Genomic DNA, 19,164 nt, shown 5'->3' with positions numbered 1-19,164 from the left:
CGGCATCTTCCCACATCCGCCGCCGTCCTCCTTAGGCCTATTCCCCGCCGGTTTTCCCAGTCTCCATCCTGTCTTCCTCCCCCACCATACGTGTCATGGCAGGCTCATCCTCGATGGTCGTAGACGAAGCAATTCGTGTCGTGGTCACCCCCTCTCAAGCCTCGTATTTCGCCGGGGAGCCGTTCTCGGTTACCATCACCTTCACTAACACCCGCACACCCGAAGCACCACCCGCTGCACCTCGTTCATCTTCACAGATTCATAGACGTGGCGCCCACTCTATCAGCTCGGTACCTCTTTCTCGACCTCCCACCTCTCCTGGTACTCCCCGAACAGCGGTCCTGTCTTCCCTCTTCCTCGAGATTTCTCTGAAGGTCGCAATAGCGCTGCACGCAAAGGTCTCATCGGACATGGCCTTCCTGCAAAGGTCTTGGATGGTCCTCCATCTGCAGACGTACTCAGGAAGCGGCTGCTGGCGTCCAGGTCATTGTCAGTCTCTCTCCCAGCCAGTGACCTATCTCTGCCGGGTTCCAGCCACACCAACTCACCCACCTCTCCTGCAAACCAAGCTCCGTCTCCATTGAACGGCACTTGTATGTGAATTCTACTCCCTCGTTTGCTATATGCATGCTGAGCAGATATTTCAGCACCTCTCTCTGGACAAGCTTCTCAGCGTATAGCGGCGCCGCTCGCCAGGACACCAACCCTGCCTCCCAATCATCCTCACGCCCGCAAGAACTCCGTTTTGGATGGCCAATTGCAACTGCAAGATCTCCGACCACCCCCATCCATGTCGCCTTTCTCGCCCACTCCCAATCCATCCGTGTCTGCATTCTCTCTTTCCCTGGACCCAATCGAGGAGGCGAGTTCCACCTCTCCTGGTACCCCGAACACACCCTACATCCCCTCACCTGTCGGCAACCATGACATGGCCAACGTGCGAACACATATAGCCTCTGGCCCGTCAGACTCAGTCACGAAACAGTCGAACGGGTACGCATACCCTCCTCGTGATCCGCCACACAGACCGTCCCAGCTTGGCCTTGGACGTGGTCCTCCTCCATCTCCATCCACTGCTTCTCTCCCCAAAGTTCCTCGCACGGCGTTTTCGTCTTCGTTTCCCGCCCTCAATAACGAGCTCATCCTCTACGCATACGCTCAAATATCGGGCTCACTCGTCATCACCCCCCTTCCCGATGCTTCGACTTCTCCCAACGAAGCGCGAAACCTGAACCGGCTGCGTTCCCGGTTACTCAAACGCAAAGCAGTTGGAGGCGGGAGCATGGATATCAGTTCGTCACTGACTGCTCCAGGGTCTCCTGCCACAGGGCCCAGTCGCCGATCGCATGGACGTTCCACCTCGCTATCCGGGACTCTGTTTTCGGTGCTTGCACCTGGCGCGGGGACGCCACCAAGCCAACAACCGTTCGTGCCGGGACACCGCGCAAGAAACCCCTCTATGTTTTCCTTGTTCTCCAATGTTCCACCACCTGCGCCCAGTCGTTCGGTTGGCTCGAGCCTGGCAGCCCCAATGTCTGAAGACGAGGAGGTAGATCCCGATGTGCCTTTACCGACATTGGAGGTGCAACAGTCCATGCTTGCAGTAGATCTCAATCTCGGCCCCGGAGAATCGCGGACGTATACGTACTCTCTTGCACTGCCTAGTAACCTACCGCCGACTTTCCGAGGAAGGGCTCTCAAATTCTCTTATCAATTCATTCTCGGGATCTGTCGCGCCGGCTCAAGTGCTCCCGGAACAAGTCCATCTAGTAGTAGCAGGGTGATGAAAGTGCCGATCCGAGTGTACAATCACGTTGCAGGTGAGTCTTCTTCGCCTTTCGCGCGGACCCTGCCTCAATGCTATGATAGTCGGTCGACCTCCTTTGCCCTACAACCTGCTTTGGCCGGTGCAGTCGCAGCGTAGACCTATGCTCCCGGGAAAGGTTACAGAAGGCAAGAAAGACAAACCGAAGGGAAATGGCTTGCGCGCCATCGTGGCCCCATCGACGAGCATTGGCACGTACGATGACCTCAAGGAGTATGCGCGGAACCTCCTCGCCTCTTTCCCGGATCCCCAGGCAACTGGTGTTCGTATCAAGCTTCCTATCGAGGCCATCCCGCCTTCTCGCAACGGCACTTTGGATCGCGACCTGGACGTCGATCCAAACAACGCAACCGGATGCAGGCAGGCTGTGGAGGTGTTGACTCGTAATCCGAAGAAAGGCATGTCTTTTCTTGGTGCCATGCCACATCTCATACGCTAACGATCCACAGCGTCCTATGATGTCAATAAGGATGGCGTACGAGTGGCTGTTCTTACTTTCCCAAAGAGTGCCTACCGACTCGGGGAAACCATCCTTGGTGTAGTCGAGCTGAACGAGCGTCCAAGTCGCGCTCGCGTGCTCAAGGTACAACATCGACTCATTGCATTCAGTTACCCTGCTAACCGACGCTTCAGCTGTCGGCCATGTTGGAAGCGCACGAATCTCTCCCAAGCAGCATTGCCTCGCCAGCGTTGGCGCGACACATGCGACGTGTCCACGCAGAACATCACTCATGCTTCATGCCGGCAACATTGCGGTCGACGTTCTCCCTGGACATTCCACCTGATGCGACGCCGGCCTTCGAAGCTTCCTTTGACGAGTCATTTGGAGACGGGCTCGGCTCGCTCAACGTCAGGCCCAACAAGCCGAAGTCGGGAGGGCTGGAGTGGAAGGTCCGCTTATGTCTACTGGTCGCGACGGCATCACCTGGAGCACATGAAGGCCCGAAGGCGTACGGACGCGGCACCTTGTTCAAGACGGCACACGAGGGCAGTGGGGCTCTTCATGGAAAGCTGCGCCCACTATCGCGCCGCTGGAGCGCCCAGTCGTCGCGCCATCAGCTGCCTCATCTACGATGCCCGCTGCGAACGGGGAACCGACGGGTGCTATGTCGTGGGTCTCCTACTTGACGTCGTCTCTGCTCGGGCCATCGAATGCAGGCTACCACGACGGCGACGAGGATCTCGACGACCCTGAGGGCGAGGTACCAGACGACATGGGGTCGGAGGAAGCCTGGCGAGACCTGAAAGTGGAGATGGTCGAATGCGAGGTGCCGGTGAAGGTGTGGCCAGCAAACACGGCGTTCAAGGCGACCGAGGTCGTGTTCGACGTCTAGCAGCAAGAGGAGAACCGAGCATCAGCGCCGTGGAATATATGACAGGCGTAGTATGCAGAGGTGAGTTTGAACGTGTGCTAAAATGGGTCAACATTGCATTTACTCCCGATCCCAGCGCCACCCCCGCACCCGTTGTGGCAAAGGCTGTGGAGAACCCGCGACATCTGGCTGCCTCGTCCAATCGATCGTGTGCGCGCAAGAGCGTGCACAGTGGAGGGGTTGGCGAGCACAGCGCAGCGCCGTGAACGACGACGCCCTGAGAAACGTGTCCACAGTGCTGGGAGACACGGCCCCGATCGAGGCGTGCCCAGAAGAGGCTACGCGGTGGCTACGGGCCCTGGGCGGGCGCGACGGTGTGACGCAGATTGCATGGACGGCGGGCGGGGGAGGCTTCTCGGCTTCGCTATGGATGCGAGCCCACGACGGTGACGGCATGGGTTGGGCTGGGAAGGATGATGAGTAGGGGAGAGTAAGATAGAGAGCGATAGGCTGGGTAAAGGCTAATGGAGAAGGGTGTGAGCGGCCGTGGCGCGTGGGCGGACCATTGAACATGGGACAGGACATGAATGATATGGGCGTGGTCATATGCGACGCGGGTCGCGTCAGGTGCAGGGAGAGAAGGTGCGAAGAGCTGGAGACTTGACGGGGGCTGATGGCGAGGGTGGCCGAGGGAGTGCGCAGGCTGGGCGGAGGCTGGGGACGACGAGGTCGTTGATCGGCTGAATAGACTACGGTCGGCGGCATAGGCCTTGTGACCTCCGCCTGCCTGTTGGGGACAGGGGTGACCGAGCCACCGTTTCGCGCGCCGTCATGTGGGCTCGCAGCCATCGTCCCGACCGCGCCTTCACTGTCCTCCTCTCTCTTCCCCTCCGACATAGACGTCTGGTGAGTCCTCTGCCCGCTCCCGCTCGCCGCCGCCGCCGACCAACCAACCGCCCCTGCCGCCGCCCCGCCAGCTACCCCGCACCATCTCAGCTAGACCCGCTGTCGGAACCCGTAGAGTCCACGCGTGTACAACATCCAAACTCACGACCCCCGTACGTCCGCTGCCCGTCCATCGCCATCGCGCTCCCGCTGAACTCGCCCCGCAGACTAACGACCCTAGAGGCAGAACGAGCGTGTACGCTATAGTCATCTAGATCCAACCCATCCACGTCCCTACCCCACCCCCAACCACACTCAGCTCCTCACCGCACACGACTTCAAACTGGCGACCGTCCAAAACTACCAACACCTCCGCAACCTCGGCTTGCCGTCTGTGAACATTATGCAGTCCGCCGACCAGGGCCACATGCAGCACGCGTCCGACGGCGTCGACCGCCAGAACCGCTTCCTCTCGACTGGTTCCGAGACCCCCAACGGCCTCAGCCTCCGCGAACGCGCCGCCTCCCAGCCGCCCCGCACCCAAAACTTCGTCGCACCCCCGCCCCAGGTCGTGCGCAACAACTCCGGTGGTGGCAGCGCGGCCCCGTCTGCGTCCTGGGGCCGCTTCGCCGCCAACCTGAATCCCCTCCCCCAATCCGTTCCCACGCGCAGTGCTTCCTTTTCCTCCAGCCCGCTCAGTGCTCACTCGCCCTTCTCGTCCGCCATGCGCGACTCCCGCTTCGCCTCCACTTTCGAGGACGACGAGTCCGAGGCGCTCAGCGACGTCCAAGATCCGTACGACCTCTACGACGAGCGCTTCCCCCGGAGTAGCATTGCCCTCAGGGGACGGTCCTACGCGGCCGACCTCACTCGCAGCCGCTCTCAGTCGCTCGCTACCTCAAGGCCCGGTGCGATCGGCAGCGGTTTCCCTGGACAGGTCTACGGGCAGCAGTGGGAGGGTTCCTCGCCTCAGAGCATTCCCTCGCGATATGACTTCAAGACTCCGACGAGCGGCAGCCGGTATGGATCCCTCGGCGCCCTCGGTCGCTCCCCGTCCAACGGATACGGCCAGGGCTCGATCGCCGACCCTTCGAACATGAGTCCCTTTGTTCGGGACGTGGGCCAGATTCTCCTGGATGACGGATCCGCCTTCCGGGAGCTGTGGTCGGGCATGAACCCGCCGCGGGACGAGAACGGAGGAGGAGGGAGCGGGACCACCAGCCGACGGCACAGCGTGAGCGTCGTTCAGCCGAGGCGTCCCATCGTCGGTTTCAATGCGCCTAACGCCGACATGCAAGACGACGGCCACGCGGGGTCCTTCGCGCACCAAGCGTCGTTCGGCGGGGGAAGCGGCGGAGGATTGCTCTTGACGGACGACGACCTGCCAGCGACCTCGGGTTGATGAGCATGAACGACGCCCGTTCGGTGACGTCCATTCAGCCTCCTTCTCAGCCGTCTTCTCTCCCCATCTACGCACCTTTGTCTCGTAGCCCTCCCACTTCCGACCGTGTCTCCCCTTACCAACCCCTCCACCTGAACATCCCTGGAGGCGGCGGAAGCTCTTTCTCTCGCCAGTCGATAGTAGGCTCTCCTAGCGACAGCGGGTTATCGGGCGAGAGTCCGTCGCGCCATCCTTGAGAACATCATGCAAGAAGGTGCCATAGGGCGAGAACAGTCTCGACCTCGAGGCCTCATGGCGCGTTACGTCCCCGGTATTGGCATCCAACAAATCCACGAGACTGGCGTTATGCAGTCCCCTCTGTCGTCGGCTGCCCTTCGTAGCCCTGCCCACTACGGTGCTCAGCAGCCTATGCCCCGGCGCACCTCCGACGCGTCCAAGACTCTTATGGAGCTCGGGAAAGGTGTACCTCTGCACGCTGTACCTACGTCATGGCCGCTCTTCATCGTCGAATTCAAAGCACACCGGACGGACCTCTTCTACTGCACCGACCTCTCGCAGGATATCCGCGTCGGCGACCTCGTCATTGTGGAGGCGGATCGCGGAAGGATTCGGCAAGGTATCAACGACACCATTACTCTCGTCGAGATCGAGGCGTTCAGAAGCAGCAGAAGCTCATGAACATGGGCCACACGGAATGCATGGCGTTCCGACCAGTCCGACGACAGCGACTGCTGGCGGAGGTGCGAAGGATATTAACCCGAAGATGATGTATGGAAAGGCGCAGCACCGGGACATTCAGTGCGTCTTTGCTTTCGTTCCGTATCCCATTGTGCTAATGCTAGCCTCCAGGAGCCTCGCCGCGAAGGCGCAAGATGAGATGAAGGCACTCGAGCTGTGCCGGACGAAGGTTCGACAAAGGAAGCTCCCTATGGAGGTGGTCGATGCTGAGTATCAGTGGTATGAAGCCGTCTTTATATCTACGTCCATACACTGACACCTCTCTCAGGGACCGTCGTAAATTAACATTCTATTTTGTCGCCGAGAAGAGGATTGATTTCCGAGAGCTCGTTCGTGAACTCTTCCGGTAAGCCTCACAATGTCAATACGTTATGTGCGTCTACTTAGACGAGCCCCCAGTCTGTACAAGACGCGAATTTGGATGGCCGCTCTTCCTCACTCCCTTGGCAGTCTGGAACAATGATTTTTGTTCACGCAATTGCCAATCTCGTCTCTCCCCTCGGCTCTCGAAGTCTATCCACGCAAGAAGTCGTGTACGTTATTGCCTCGCCCAGAAGCTAACTTAACCTCCGCCGTCGTCATCGGACTTCCGTTGTTCTAAGCTATGCCCTCGCATGCCGCACACCGTATCTCATGTCTCATCTGTCGTGCCCTGTCCTTATTGTACCAACAGCATGGCCTGTTTCTTCCTTCGTACTCCGCTCGCGGTGTAGTCGCACGGACGGACTCCTGGAATTGGATCGCGTCTCCTCCCGCGATTAACCCCCAAGGACATGGCGCTGCCGCCGTGGCCGGGTATTGGATACCCCCGGCAGCCGTCCTGCACGAAGTAAATGTATCATTACTTGTAGTCTAGTCGCGTACATATGTCTACCGTCTGTGTACCAGAATATGGAATACGGAATTGTTCATATCCCAACATAAGAGTGGTACTCGACTCTCGGCGCCGCTTAAGCCCCTCATGACCATTGTCGCAAAAATTATGCTTTCACGCCCTGGGATGACACCCAGACCTTCGGTGCTGGAGTACTACTTACTGAGGTATGTCAAGCGCCATGTAACAAGGCCAAATACCACACCCCACATGCGTTCCAGGAAAGACGCTCAGAGCTTAGCTCACATCTGGGCCTGCTCCAGGACTATACCATCCCATCCTCATCCCATCTGTCACAATCATGGAAGTCGGGAATCAACACCTCGCCAAACTGGAGCAGTATCTGCTCATGTCCAAGGCCGCTAAAGGCGCTGCGGCCGCGAAACTCATCCAGGACGCCACTTCTGCCCCTGGGGTGTTTGTGTTTGCCGAACTCCTCGAGCAACCAAACATTCAAGAGGTGTGCATTATGCGCCGTACAGAGCCGGACGTGGCTATCTCACTCTTTGATTGTAGCTAGAAGCACATGAACAACACTCCCGCTCCTTCTCCCTCCTCCAACTGTTCTCCTACAGGACCTATACTGACTACATCCGTTAAGTGCACGCTAAATGCACCAGCTCATCATGCTCATGGTTCACCACAGAAAACAAGGACGCTCTTCCACCCCTCAACGATGCTCAGATCACCAAGCTGAAGCAACTCACGCTTGTCTCCTTGGCGCAGGACACTCGCGTGCGTACCCCCAACTTCCTCTCCTCGCCACTTTATCCAACTCGCGTTTGTGTAGATCCTGCCATATGACCAGCTGCTCAAAGTGCTCGAGATGCCGACGATCCGCGACCTCGAGGACCTCATCATCGAAGCGATCTATCTCGACATCGTCCGCGGCAAGCTCGACCAGCGCGAGCGGCAGTTCGAGGTCGAGTACACCATGGGACGCGATCTGGAGCCCGGGAAGCTGGAGCAGCTGCTCGTCTCCCTGCAGAACTGGTGAGTCCGTGTGCTCGCTCGAGTGCGTTTGCGTTTGCGAGCGCCGCGCCCCTTCCTCAGGGCAACGACGACCTTCGCGGTCCTCGCCACTCTCGACGAGAAGCTGCTCGAGCTCTCTTCCCGGACGGCGACGGCGAAGACGGACAAGGAGGCGTACGAGAAGAAGCTCCAGGCGACGCTCAAGGAGGTCGTGGACAAGCAGAAGGCGACCCGGACGGTGGTGAAGAAGGGTCCGGAAACCGCCCCGCAGGTCACTGCGGCAGGCCTGGCGTTCATGGAGCAGGAGAAGCAGCGGCAGGCTGCGAAGGAGCGGGAGCAGCAGCGGGAGAAAGCGCGAGAGAAAGACCAGCAGGAGGAGGAGGACAAGGACAAGGACAGCATGGACGTGGACGAGCCCGCGGATGGAGGCAAGGGGAAGAAGTAAGTACGTGCAGTCGTATGCTACCTGTGACGAGGCTGACCTTTGGCATCTCGCAGACCCGCGGGGGACAGGCAGCGGCTGAAGAGGACTCGCCCCTGATCGTATTCCTTCGTCCTCCACCCCAGCACGTTTGTCCAACACTGCATGCGCTCACGTTGTCTGTAAGATAGAGAAATCGCAATGTTCACTAGTTGCAAGTCTTCGCCCGCTGCAAGCATTTGATTGACTTATCGTTTCAAGTTGTGCTTTCGGTGACCGCCAAGACATCCTGGATCGTCCCTCTGATAACAAATGCTCTCCGAGCACCTTGCCTCTGCATTCACTCACGTTATTTATATAGCTGTTGGTCAAGGTGCATATGGCCGTGAGACGTTACGTCCCCAATTGCGCCTCAGAAGCGTCGCCCCACTTCGCCGCCGTATGGGCCCCGGGCAGGTGAGTCGTTCGTGTGGATCATCGAAGCGGAATGCTCACAGTGTCATCCGATGCGGATGTTGTTGACCCTCGGTCCACTATATCTAGCTCTTCTCTGCCGTATAGACGGCCCGGCACAATTGCATCGTTCAACCTGGCTAGGTCCGGCTCGCCGTTCACCTCTATCTAAGGTACTCCCGTGATCGCTGTATCGCTGAGCTCCGCGTGGAGATTTTTCAGTGCTCCCGTAACTGCGGAACTCCGACTCCCTTGAGCTCGCTGCTCGAGGATAAAAGGTCTTCGACACAGTGAAACGATTGCTCCACGTCTTCACGATGCCGCCTTCCATCAGGATGCTCCTCGGTCTCTTGCTGGTCTACGCAATTACTGTATGCACGGCGCGCTTCTCGGGAAGCGCCATGGAGGGTATGGACGAGGCAGAAGAGATTCAACGCGAGCAACTCGAACGTCTCCGAGACTTCCTGGGCCCTCAAGTGGAGGCGACGGGGGCAGCGATGGCCAAGCGAGACTCTCCGATCACCTTTGCCAACCCTAAAGCGGCCGAGTTCTTCGTCGACGGAACGAAGATTCCGGACGGTGGGCGGTTTCATGAACTCTCGAGAGTTGATTGCTCACCAGCACCTGTAGTGAACTTCGACGCTGGCCCGTCGTGGTCAGGTCTTATGCCGATCTCAGGAGCAGCCAACGAAACTCGCAAGCTTTTCTTCTGGTGAGCAGTGAGCAGCCCGCTGCCGTTTGGTACAGTACTCAACACCCCAAGCAGGTTCTGGCCCACCAACAATGCTTCGAATGCAAACGATCTTCTCTTCTGGACCAACGGTAATTTTTCGCTGTCGTCTGCGAGTTCATGCATTGACTCAGACATTCACAGGTGGACCTGGCTGTTCGTCTCTGGAAGGGTTCTTGCAGGAGAATGGCCCCATCTGTAGGCATCGTCCGTTCAAGGGAAGAGATTTGTGCTCATGCATGATCGCTTGTGATAGCGTGGTCCTGGGGACAAGCGGAACCTACTCCGTAAGTGTTGTTGACCTCGGTCTTGATGTTTCCAACACATGCTGTGATCACAGGAATCCTTTCAGCTGGACGAATCTCGCCAACGTCCTTTGGGTCGAGCAACCTGTCGGCGTGCGTAGTATCTTTGATTGTTACCGTCGGAAATTGACCGTGACGACTGCAGACCGGCTTCTCGCAAGGTCGGCCCGATATCAGTAACGACGACGAACTCGCCGCAGAGGTCGCAGGGTTCATGGAACAATTCCTCGAAGTGTTTAGCGAGCTGAAAGGGAGCAACTTCTGGGTCAGCGGCGAGAGCGTGAGTTTGCCTTTGTCACATCCCCGGTCATCTACTTATCCTGGCTCACCCTTTGCCCAGTACGCAGGCTTCTGTAAGCAAACCGTTCAAAATCCCGCTATACGCAACTAAACAGTGTTGACAGACGTCCCTTACATCGCCAACTTCCTTTACGAAAACCCGAATCCCGATCTCAACCTCAAAGGAATCTGGATCGCCGATCCATCGCTTACTTGGGGACTCGTGCAACAGGAAATACCAGCGCTTCGCTTTGCACAGGTACGCGGCGCAACTTACAATCCAAACGTTTACACTCGATGACCATTGCTACCATATCTTAGGCGAACAAGAACGTCTTCCCCTTCAACTCGACCTTCTGGGCTCAGCTTCAGAACATCTCTGACACTTGCGGCTACACCGACTACCTCGACCAGGTCACATACCCTCCGACAGGGCTCCTCCCGTTGCCTGCAGGTGCAACGTTCAACAACGTAACACGCGCCGTTGGGGTCCGGAGCGATTGTCGGATGCACAGTCCCATTCAGCGGCTGTTGGAGTGTAAGCACTCTTGCACTTGATGCTTCTGAGAGATGTGTTCAAGCTAACGAATGGCTTGTCTCAGCATCAATCCGGTCTTCGACGTGTACCGAGTCACGGATACGTTCCCCAACCTCTGTAAGTGGTGATCACTCCGGTAGAGTTTTCTGGAACGCTCACTGCGATCACAGGGAGCGTACTGGGTTTCCCAAGGTCGACCCAAGAGTTCGTTTATTTCAACCGGACAGATGTATGTGATATTTCTGGTGCGGATCACGTCAGAACTGAAGACGTCTTCAGGTTCAAGACGCCATCCACGCTCCTCACATTTCTTGGGAAACCTGCGGCGGCCCTGTGTACATCAACCCGGCTACCGGTGGCTCGGGAAATGATCAGAGTGTCGCGTCGACTCTCAGCGTGTTGCCAAATGTCATCGAGAAGAGCGAACGCGTCGCGATCGTTCATGGGCTCGCTGTGGGTTACCTTTCGAGTCCCTCTCAATGCACGCCGCTTATGAATGGTCGGTTTAGGACTTCATATTGGTTGCTGAAGGCACACGCATCGCGATCCAGTGCGTCCATGACCTCATTATCTTCCGGGAGGTAACTTGAACAAGGGGTCTTCAGAAACATGACCTGGAATGGCTTGCAAGGCTTCCAGACGCCCATTGAAGATGAAAACTTCCTCGTCGACAACATGGGCATCTTCGGCAACATGCACCAAGAACGCGGTCTCACATGTGAGCAGTGTCTATGATGGCTAAAGCTACACCGGTGCTCAGAATGCTCGGGGTTCAGATGTCGAGTTCTTCTACAGCGGACATATGACGCCACGTAAGTCTGAATGGTACCCTGGCATCGGCGTGCCGCTGACAAATATTTTTACCTGAGCAGAGTTTGTCCCGTGGGCGGCGTACCAGACGATTGCGTATGTCCTGGGCAAACGGGATTCTCCCTCGGCATGAATGCCCGGGGAGAAGGTGAAGAAAACCGTCGCTGGTTTGTGTCAGCTTGTCGACGTCTTATGACCAGCAAAGATCATGAGGCTTCCGTGGCTCCTTGGTGGTGACCCTGTGGGATTGTTAGGGAGCCGAAGTGCGAGGAGCGGAAGGGAGTTGGGATGAGGTGCCGAGGGGGTGTTGCGCAGCTCTGCTCTGCCTGTGATGGCGTTCGGTTCGTTCTCCTTAGCCCCTTTGCGGACATCGCACACAGATGCGGGATGAAGTTGTGCCGACTGCGTTGAGGACGGGCGGCGGGCGGCGAGCCCGAAAAGGGTGCGGTGAGGACATGCTGCGGCTGGAGGCGCCGGGGCCGGGCAGCGCGGGAGTGTGCCGCGGTACCTGCGCCGCTTGACCCACGCACTGCGGAAGTCTTCGCCTGCTCGATACCCGCCCCGCAGAATGCGCCTCCCGCGTTTTAGCCCGCGCGCGGATGCGGATGCTTCCCTGCTCCGCCCTGTCGAGCCTGGAGCTTCCGCCCTCGGCGTCACCGCTTTCCCCGCGCTGCCCGCAGCCCCTGTCTCCTTGTACTCCTCCTCTTAAAGCTCGTGCGCTCTCGACCGGGTTTTTCCCTGGCCACCCTACCGCATCCGTACGTACCAGGATATTTCTCTCTGGGACCTCCAGGGTTAATCGACGCCTTTCCAGATGGCTCTAATTACCCCCGTCCCGACTGCGTCTTACAGCACATCAACCAGCCCTCTGTGCCAAGAAGTTGCTTCGCTGCTCTCGCATCTCAGACACAGCGAGCGGCCTCCGATTCCGTAAGACATCCTCATATTCGAACATCGTTTTTCAGAATTGACCTCTCATGTTGCCTGCAGGGTCTGTGAAGTGGGTGAACACGCCATACGATCCACCTCTGTCTGACTCCCGACACAGTTACAGGAGCTTATCACACTGTCTACCGAAATGCTCGCAACCTCAAGGTCTCTTCGGAACGCCTACGCACCTATCAACCGAGTCCCCAACGAGATTCTTGTTCTCATCTTCGAGAACATCCCGGTTCCTAAATTCTATACCGAGTGGCTCGATTCCCCATCTGTCTCAACCAAGGACCTCATCCCCATCACCCACGTCTGCCGTCGTTGGCGAGATGTCGCTCTATCCGCGCACTTTCTATGGTCCAGCATCCATGACATGCCCGTGACGCAGAACGCGGACTTTCTCCGACGGTCTGGAGCGTCGCTGTTGAATTGTCACATGTTCATGTCCGGTCGCACGGGTAACTTTTCCATGAACCTCTTTAGAGACCATCACACTCGAATCCGCAAGCTCCAGGCAGCTCCCAGCAGTCGTACAGACTCTCAGGCGTTTATTAGCACCCTTCTCCGACTACCCATGCCTGCATTGGAGCACGCAACAATTGGGACTTACCACGGCGTCACCGTAGATCAACATGAGGCTGCACTTTCACTGGGGTCGCTCCATCATTCATTCCTCCTTTTCAATGGCGAGGCTCCTCGTCTACGCAAGCTTGCTCTTCACCACCTGGGGGTCATCCCAAGCAACAACTTCGACGTCCTGACGCACCTCTCGTTCTCTCCCGGGTATTTCATAAAGCCCTCCGAACTCGTTGCGTTCCTGGCCCGCTGTCCACGTCTCCATCACCTTATCCTCTCCAGTCTACACTTCGACACCAATACGTATGGATGCGATCGGAAAGCGAATCTACCTCACCTCCGCACATTGGCCATCCGCACCACTTACCACCTACGCGACGCCGACCGCGTGCTCTCCTTCATCAACTTCCCTCCATCGGTCGGCATCATGATCACCAACGCCTACATGAAGAAGGGCATCGAGAAGCTTGGGGCACTCCACCCGCCCGCCCTCACCCCGTACAAGAGAGCGCACTTCGAGTTCAGCAACGGCCAGCTCTCCGCCGTCGTCGCCGGCGACCACACCGCGATCAAGGTGGACAGCATCGCGTTCACCACCCCCACCTTCATCGAGCGCATCGCGCACACCACCCACTGGTTCCAGGCGCCGAGCATCACCGAGCTCTGGCTCCGCGCCGAGGCGGGCCCGCGCGCCGCGTGGCTCTTCGCGCTCGCCGGCGCGTTCCCCGCCGCCACCGCCCTCGTCCTCCGCGTCGACAAGCACACGCTCGAGGACGAGCCGTTCAGCGGCGAGGCGCTCCGCGCGGACGCGGCCGCGCAGCGGGTGCCGACGCCCGTCGCGGTGCTCGGAGAGCGCCTCGCGCACGTCCGGCTGTGCCTCTGGTACGGGCGCGTCCCCGGGTGGGTGCTCGCGGCGCTCGCGGCGCGCACGGAGCGCACGGGGAAGCGGCTCCAGCGGCTCGTGGTCGAGATCCCTGAGGCGCGCGCGCAGGGGTTCGACGTGGACGAGCTCAGGGTGCACGCGGAGGAGGTCGAGGTGAGGCGCACGAGCGGGTGCGCGTGGATGGAGGTCCCCGAGGTGTTCGTGCTGCGGCCGCACCACCGCTGGCTGGAGTGGCCGGAGAGGCAGCGGTGGGCGCCGATCCCGAAGTTCACGCAGACCCAACGGCCGCGCACACCAGTCAGTAGTGTGCTCGCTGCGCGCAGGGCCGGGGCGGTGACGGACATTGGGTGAGTGAGCTGTGCTCTGTTTGGGATGTCCTGTGTGGTTCATGAGCTGATGGTTGGCTTTTAGGAGCTTTCATCTTTTTCAACTCGCGACTCTCGGTGTACCCACCATCGTGACTGAGTATATTTAGAGGCAACCATAGTACATGTCGTCGAAGCTGCGTGTATCTGGGATCCCCGTCACTACTATAGTTGTACATATCTCGTCAGCCTTGCACAGCATCCATCTCCTCTAAAATGCATCGCTATTGTTTGCTTCACGCGTACACGACGGTAGTGGTCTCAAGGCCGTACTCCGTATGCCCGTCGGGCTGCGGAAGCACAGGTTAGCACGCCAGGCGAGTCTACGGCGGTGCGACTGCGTAGCACTTACCGGACAGCCCCCGAAGGTCTCGACGACCGAGAAGAAGAGCGTAGTGCCGTCCGCGACGGAGTCGAGCTCGGGCATCTGAAGCGAGCTAGGCGGGGGCGGTGGGTTGGTCATTGCCGGAAGCCCTGGACGCGCAGCGCAGCGAGGTCAGTGTCTGCGCGCGCAACGAACCGCGCCGGCCCTCTCAGTCCGTGGCGGGAAGCGGAGGTCGGTGCTCACCGAAGTTGGGGATGAGCCAGTCCCCGAACTTGAAGATGAAGCTGCCCGCGACGAGCTCGCCCCCAGAGATGTCCGCGGAGGTGGGCGCGGAGTCGCTCAGGTAGACAGAGATGTGGGAGTATCCCGAGTGGCAGATGTTGGCGTTCTCGTAGTCGAACGGGAAGCTGGTGTCGGGGTCGATCGTTTCGCCGTTGGTGGGCTCGACGGTGGTACCTGACGCCGCAGAGAGCGCGGCGAGGCTGAGCAGTGAGAGGGCACCAGTGGAAAAACGCATGGTGGACTGAGGATGCGGGAGTTGAGAGCTTCAGGCGTCCTTATATGCGCAGACGAAGCGGTCGTTGTAGCGCTGTACGAGAGTCATCCATTGTTTTTACGGCTGGCAGGCACAGGCATAATGTGTCAAATGAGGACAGGTACAGCGTTTGAACGGGGTAAGAACGGAGACGCAACCAAGAATACGTCCGACCGGCTTGGCCTGCATTTCATAACGTCTGTTGTGACGAGGCAAGATCGTCGACTGTGAGAGAGTACACTGGGTAAGGGGGTTTCGTGACATGTGGAGCAGAGCGTTAGTGTCAGGAACATGTCGTACCCGGACAGCAGGATGAGAGCTGAAGCCGCTCGTCGCTTGCGATCCCGTCGGACAGATCGTTGTTTGTGCGCCGAAGTTTTGAAATAAGACACTTGATGTACTAACGGCATTGTTCGCCGGGCTAGACCGTCCATAGCAGGATGGACGGATCCCCCGACGTGAGGCGCTGCCTACGTACTGTGCGGGGTTTGCGTGGAGGGTACCCGGGTGATTAAGCCGTCAAGTGAATTGGCCTTGGGTCACAGAAGACACACGTACAAAGTCAAATCCTTGCATGTCAGGAAGCAAGGCATCGGATTCGGATAGCTGGAACACAAGCAGCACTGGTACTAATTGTCATCAGGCAAGGTGAGCGATATCATGATTATCATCCAATGAACAAGGAAGCAGCCTACCAAGATGTGGGAAATGGTGCCTTCATACTTTAAACGAATACTGACCACCGCGAGAAAGATACACCACCCTATCTTCCAGACCAGCGTGCATTACTTTATGTTGGAAATCCTAGTAATGCATGTTTCAGTGAAACCTGTGAACTGATACTCAGGGGACTACCTCGAGCGGGCTTCTGAACGCATCGTAGTCGTCATAGTGTATGGGAATGGTGACGTCCGGTTTGACCATATTCATAAGTGCAATACCTTCGCAATGGAAGAAAGAGTGAAAATCGGCCCTCGGCGACGAGTAGCAGAACAAACCTCTGTTAGCATCCATAGTGGTTGTGAGCAGGGGCAACTTAGGGTCAGGGAGACTTGTGCCACCTGTCGGGAAAATGAATAAAGAGAGTCGTGACTGAGATCGCCGCGACTGACCGAGGTAGAGCAGCATGAGGTCGATATGAGGATACTTGTCTGGAATATCATGAAGATCTTCATACATGATGGTTCCACCGGTGATGTAGATCCGGTACGGGGGGTCTCCTTTCAACTCGAGCATCCATCCATTCGTCGGCGGCAATACATGCAAGACGTTGTTGATGATCTCCCGAACACCTGGACGAACGTGCTTCGCGGGCATGGCCGTGATGTCCAGGGCGGCTTCGCCGGCGGTGATGTTCGCGGTCTGCCAGGTCGCAAGAGCAGTCACTGCGGTGTAGGGATCATGTTTGTACTGGGACGTAGTGAGGTGCCGTTCTGCGTGGCTGTTGGTGATGATGGGAATGTGTCGTCGAAGTCGGTCTTCGACTAGCTTGTCGAAGTGGTCTTCATGGTAGTGGGAGAGGAGAATGAAGTGGACGGGAGGTACTTGATTGAGGGGGAGAGATGGGTTCGTGAGACGCTTTGACTTGACCCCAGGTATAAGGTGGACGGTATCTGGAGATTCTCTGGTTCAGTGTTCAAGCGAGAGGGTGGATCGGGTGTTGGACTTGCCTGCTGCGTTGAGGAAATTCGGATCTGTCATAAGCCGCAGTCCTCGCCACTCGATCAAGGTTGTCGCGGTCCCAACGAAGGTGAGGAGTGCGTTCTCCCCGCCAGGATGCGTCGGATGAACCTTGAGTTCGTGTGGAAGCGGGATGGGGGCGACCTGCTGGGTCTGTGCATATTCGAGCTTCACGGGCGGTCGCGGGTCGGAGGTGTCGAGGACCAAGCGTACGGGAGGCTGGCTTGCGGGTGCTGGCATGGTTCAAGTCTGGAGAGAGCAGGAGGAGAGCACCGCGGCGGGCACCATGAGCGGCGGGGCGGTGACGTCACCTGCGAATCACGGCCACGTGCCGGGAGGACCCCACCCGCCCAAGGTTGCGGTGGCTGTCTACCAATCGTAGACCCGTCGCAGAGCGATGGAAAAGACAGCAGACGAGCTTTCCGCATACCTCGTCGGACGGCTCAAGGAGTAAGATCCTCGCGTTTACTGCGTCAACCTCTCTCACCGTGCGCGCCACCCCACAGCACCCCTCCTGATGGCAGATTGCTTGTAGGCATCGCCGGCGTCCCCGCCTCGGGCAAGTCCACCCTCTCCCAGCTCGTCGTCGACCGGGTCAATGCCCAGACGCGATCTGCTGTGGATAACGTGGCCGCGGTACACGATCCCTCTTCCCAGCCCATCGCAGTGTACATTGGTCTGGATGGCTGGCACCTCTCCCGTGCCCAGCTCGACGCATTCCCCGATCCCAAACTAGCCCATGATCGCAGAGGCGCGCACTGGACGTTCGACGGAGAGGGCTACGTTACCTTCGTTCGCGCTCTTCGCCAACCACTGGCTCCCTCAGCCACTGTCTACGCCCCATCCTTCTCCCATGAAAACAAGGATCCAGTGTACGATCACTTACCGGTCCATCCTCATCATCGACTCGTCCTCATCGAAGGCTTGTATACCTTCCTCGCCATCAAACCATGGTCTGCCGCATCGGAGATGCTTGACGAGCGGTGGTGGGTCCAAGTGACGGAGGAGGAGGCAGAGAATCGACTGGTCACACGGCATGTCAGAACCGGGGTCGCGAAGGACATGGACGAGGCTATATGGCGGTCAAGAGAGAATGACGCACCGAGTGAGCGTCCATCCCTCTTCGCTCGGAATGCGATGCTTATACAACTCGTCTAGACGGTCGGTTCATACAGGAGAACATGATGCAACCCACCAGAGTCATCCAAAGCATCAACGATCCATCCGTTGCTGTAGCTTAGTCATACCCTCATCGCAGTCGACAAGGACATGCTATGATCATATCCGAGCCTGGCAGCCGCGATCGAGAGAGGTTGTTGAGAGGCTTCAGCAGCATACACTTCATCACTCCAAGGTTGGGATATGGATACAGGGAAGAACGAGACCTGTTGTACATCGACAAGACGATAGAGGCACTTCAGTCCACTTTGCGTTCGGCAGTGACTATCACAGGACGTTAGCTCTCGATACGCGAGACATACAAGTTCAGACTGACCCCATGGCCTTCTGTCCATCGGACATTGCTGTTTGGACGACGCGGTGCCAATCCACTGGAGTAAGCAATGCATGTGGAAGACATGGGTGCACTCGCCCCAAACTAAACCAAGAGCACCATTGAGCATGGATATGGCGCGTTGCGTAGGTGGTAGGAAGGCGTACTCAACGGACAATCATCTCCCGGCATCTTGCACGTTGGGCAGCAGCCCTCGAAGGGAACGCGGCAAATACCACAGACGTCCCCCTCACCGTCCTCATCGGGATCGTTGTTGCCGGTGTCCCAGCGCCACTGAGCAATGGCGTGCCATTTCTTGATGGTGATCTTCATAAGTCGTGCAGGGCCGGCAAGAGGAGAAAGCAATGGGATGTCAAGTGGAGGAAGGAGTGGTTTGGGCCAAGGGGCGAGGGCGTTATTTGCGTGTGACGGTGTACTAATCGTACGCGTTCGACGCGTCTTTAGATCACGCACCCGCGAGTTCCAGACTCCAATCATCCTGTAGGCCCGCACCTCTATTCTCTCCTCCCACCGTTCACTACCTCTTGGACCGAGGCTGTGGACCCTCCACGTTTCATGGCCTGTACCCGTCTCCTCCCACATCGCCGCCATGAGTTTCATTGTCATCACGTGGCCGCTCCTGTACCTCCGGATCCGGCCGTCCTGCCGAGGACTCCAGGCCACACTGCTTAAGCCTCAAGGTGGATCCAACCACCCTCCGGACACCTACTCGACTGCGCAGCTGCCCTTCCGTCCTCACCTCCATCTCTCATCTCAGCCGACTTTCATTCCGTCCACTTCCGCTCTCCTGACGTGCTGATCTGCATCTC

General features: G+C 58.1%; 9 protein-coding genes across 9 annotated transcripts; 6 read left to right on the top strand and 3 right to left on the bottom strand.

Moving 5' to 3' along the window:
* Positions 1-95: 95 nt before the first annotated feature.
* On the top strand, positions 96-3,159 carry BXZ73DRAFT_90720 (Rgp1-domain-containing protein; the record flags this gene model as incomplete). The annotated part of the gene is made up of 7 exons (XM_048025726.1): positions 96-321; positions 363-593; positions 648-1,820; positions 1,870-2,223; positions 2,275-2,408; positions 2,459-2,726; positions 2,774-3,159. 7 exons carry the CDS (start codon positions 96-98, stop codon positions 3,157-3,159), a joined length of 2,772 nt encoding a protein of 923 aa, XP_047876612.1.
* A 1,267-nt stretch (positions 3,160-4,426) lies between these two features.
* Positions 4,427-6,626, top strand: BXZ73DRAFT_90719 (PSP1-domain-containing protein; the record flags this gene model as incomplete). Its single annotated transcript, XM_048025725.1, has 7 exons — positions 4,427-5,358; positions 5,412-5,641; positions 5,688-6,078; positions 6,140-6,223; positions 6,275-6,382; positions 6,432-6,509; positions 6,563-6,626. 7 exons carry the CDS (start codon positions 4,427-4,429, stop codon positions 6,624-6,626), a joined length of 1,887 nt encoding a protein of 628 aa, XP_047876611.1.
* A 712-nt stretch (positions 6,627-7,338) lies between these two features.
* On the top strand, positions 7,339-8,454 carry BXZ73DRAFT_48901 (uncharacterized protein; the record flags this gene model as incomplete). The annotated part of the gene is made up of 5 exons (XM_048020146.1): positions 7,339-7,497; positions 7,554-7,632; positions 7,684-7,772; positions 7,828-8,030; positions 8,091-8,454. The coding sequence occupies 5 exons, from the start codon at positions 7,339-7,341 to the stop codon at positions 8,452-8,454; spliced, it is 894 nt and encodes a 297-aa protein (XP_047876610.1).
* An 830-nt stretch (positions 8,455-9,284) lies between these two features.
* On the top strand, positions 9,285-11,678 carry BXZ73DRAFT_48847 (alpha/beta-hydrolase; the record flags this gene model as incomplete). Its single annotated transcript, XM_048020136.1, has 17 exons — positions 9,285-9,462; positions 9,514-9,595; positions 9,650-9,705; positions 9,758-9,811; positions 9,870-9,900; positions 9,954-10,011; positions 10,064-10,198; positions 10,259-10,271; positions 10,323-10,456; positions 10,519-10,733; positions 10,800-10,852; positions 10,906-10,964; positions 11,015-11,188; positions 11,245-11,285; positions 11,341-11,453; positions 11,512-11,547; positions 11,608-11,678. The coding sequence occupies 17 exons, from the start codon at positions 9,285-9,287 to the stop codon at positions 11,676-11,678; spliced, it is 1,503 nt and encodes a 500-aa protein (XP_047876609.1).
* A 945-nt stretch (positions 11,679-12,623) lies between these two features.
* On the top strand, positions 12,624-12,917 carry BXZ73DRAFT_48775 (uncharacterized protein; the record flags this gene model as incomplete). Its single annotated transcript, XM_048020120.1, has 1 exon — positions 12,624-12,917. A coding segment is annotated over one exon (294 nt), but the record flags the coding sequence as incomplete, so codon positions are not given.
* A 1,621-nt stretch (positions 12,918-14,538) lies between these two features.
* On the bottom strand, positions 14,539-15,144 carry BXZ73DRAFT_90716 (uncharacterized protein; the record flags this gene model as incomplete). Its single annotated transcript, XM_048025724.1, has 3 exons — positions 14,539-14,592; positions 14,655-14,776; positions 14,871-15,144. The coding sequence occupies 3 exons, from the start codon at positions 15,142-15,144 to the stop codon at positions 14,539-14,541; spliced, it is 450 nt and encodes a 149-aa protein (XP_047876607.1).
* Positions 15,145-15,879: 735 nt separating this feature from the next.
* On the bottom strand, positions 15,880-17,082 carry BXZ73DRAFT_90715 (Metallo-hydrolase/oxidoreductase; the record flags this gene model as incomplete). The annotated part of the gene is made up of 5 exons (XM_048025723.1): positions 15,880-15,966; positions 16,018-16,103; positions 16,161-16,223; positions 16,275-16,775; positions 16,833-17,082. The coding sequence occupies 5 exons, from the start codon at positions 17,080-17,082 to the stop codon at positions 15,880-15,882; spliced, it is 987 nt and encodes a 328-aa protein (XP_047876606.1).
* Positions 17,083-17,239: 157 nt separating this feature from the next.
* On the top strand, positions 17,240-18,083 carry BXZ73DRAFT_48758 (P-loop containing nucleoside triphosphate hydrolase protein; the record flags this gene model as incomplete). The annotated part of the gene is made up of 3 exons (XM_048020115.1): positions 17,240-17,292; positions 17,349-17,947; positions 18,001-18,083. 3 exons carry the CDS (start codon positions 17,240-17,242, stop codon positions 18,081-18,083), a joined length of 735 nt encoding a protein of 244 aa, XP_047876605.1.
* Positions 18,084-18,259: 176 nt separating this feature from the next.
* Positions 18,260-18,667, bottom strand: BXZ73DRAFT_48944 (anaphase-promoting complex subunit Apc11; the record flags this gene model as incomplete). Its single annotated transcript, XM_048020152.1, has 3 exons — positions 18,260-18,285; positions 18,338-18,439; positions 18,502-18,667. The coding sequence occupies 3 exons, from the start codon at positions 18,665-18,667 to the stop codon at positions 18,260-18,262; spliced, it is 294 nt and encodes a 97-aa protein (XP_047876604.1).
* Between the last annotated feature and the right edge of the window lie 497 nt (positions 18,668-19,164).

Source organism: Epithele typhae (assembly GCF_022376455.1).
Source record: "Epithele typhae strain CBS 203.58 chromosome Unknown BXZ73scaffold_33, whole genome shotgun sequence".
NCBI classification, from domain to species: Eukaryota; Fungi; Basidiomycota; class Agaricomycetes; order Polyporales; family Epitheliaceae; genus Epithele; species Epithele typhae.
This window is presented reverse-complemented; position numbering and strand designations above follow the sequence as displayed.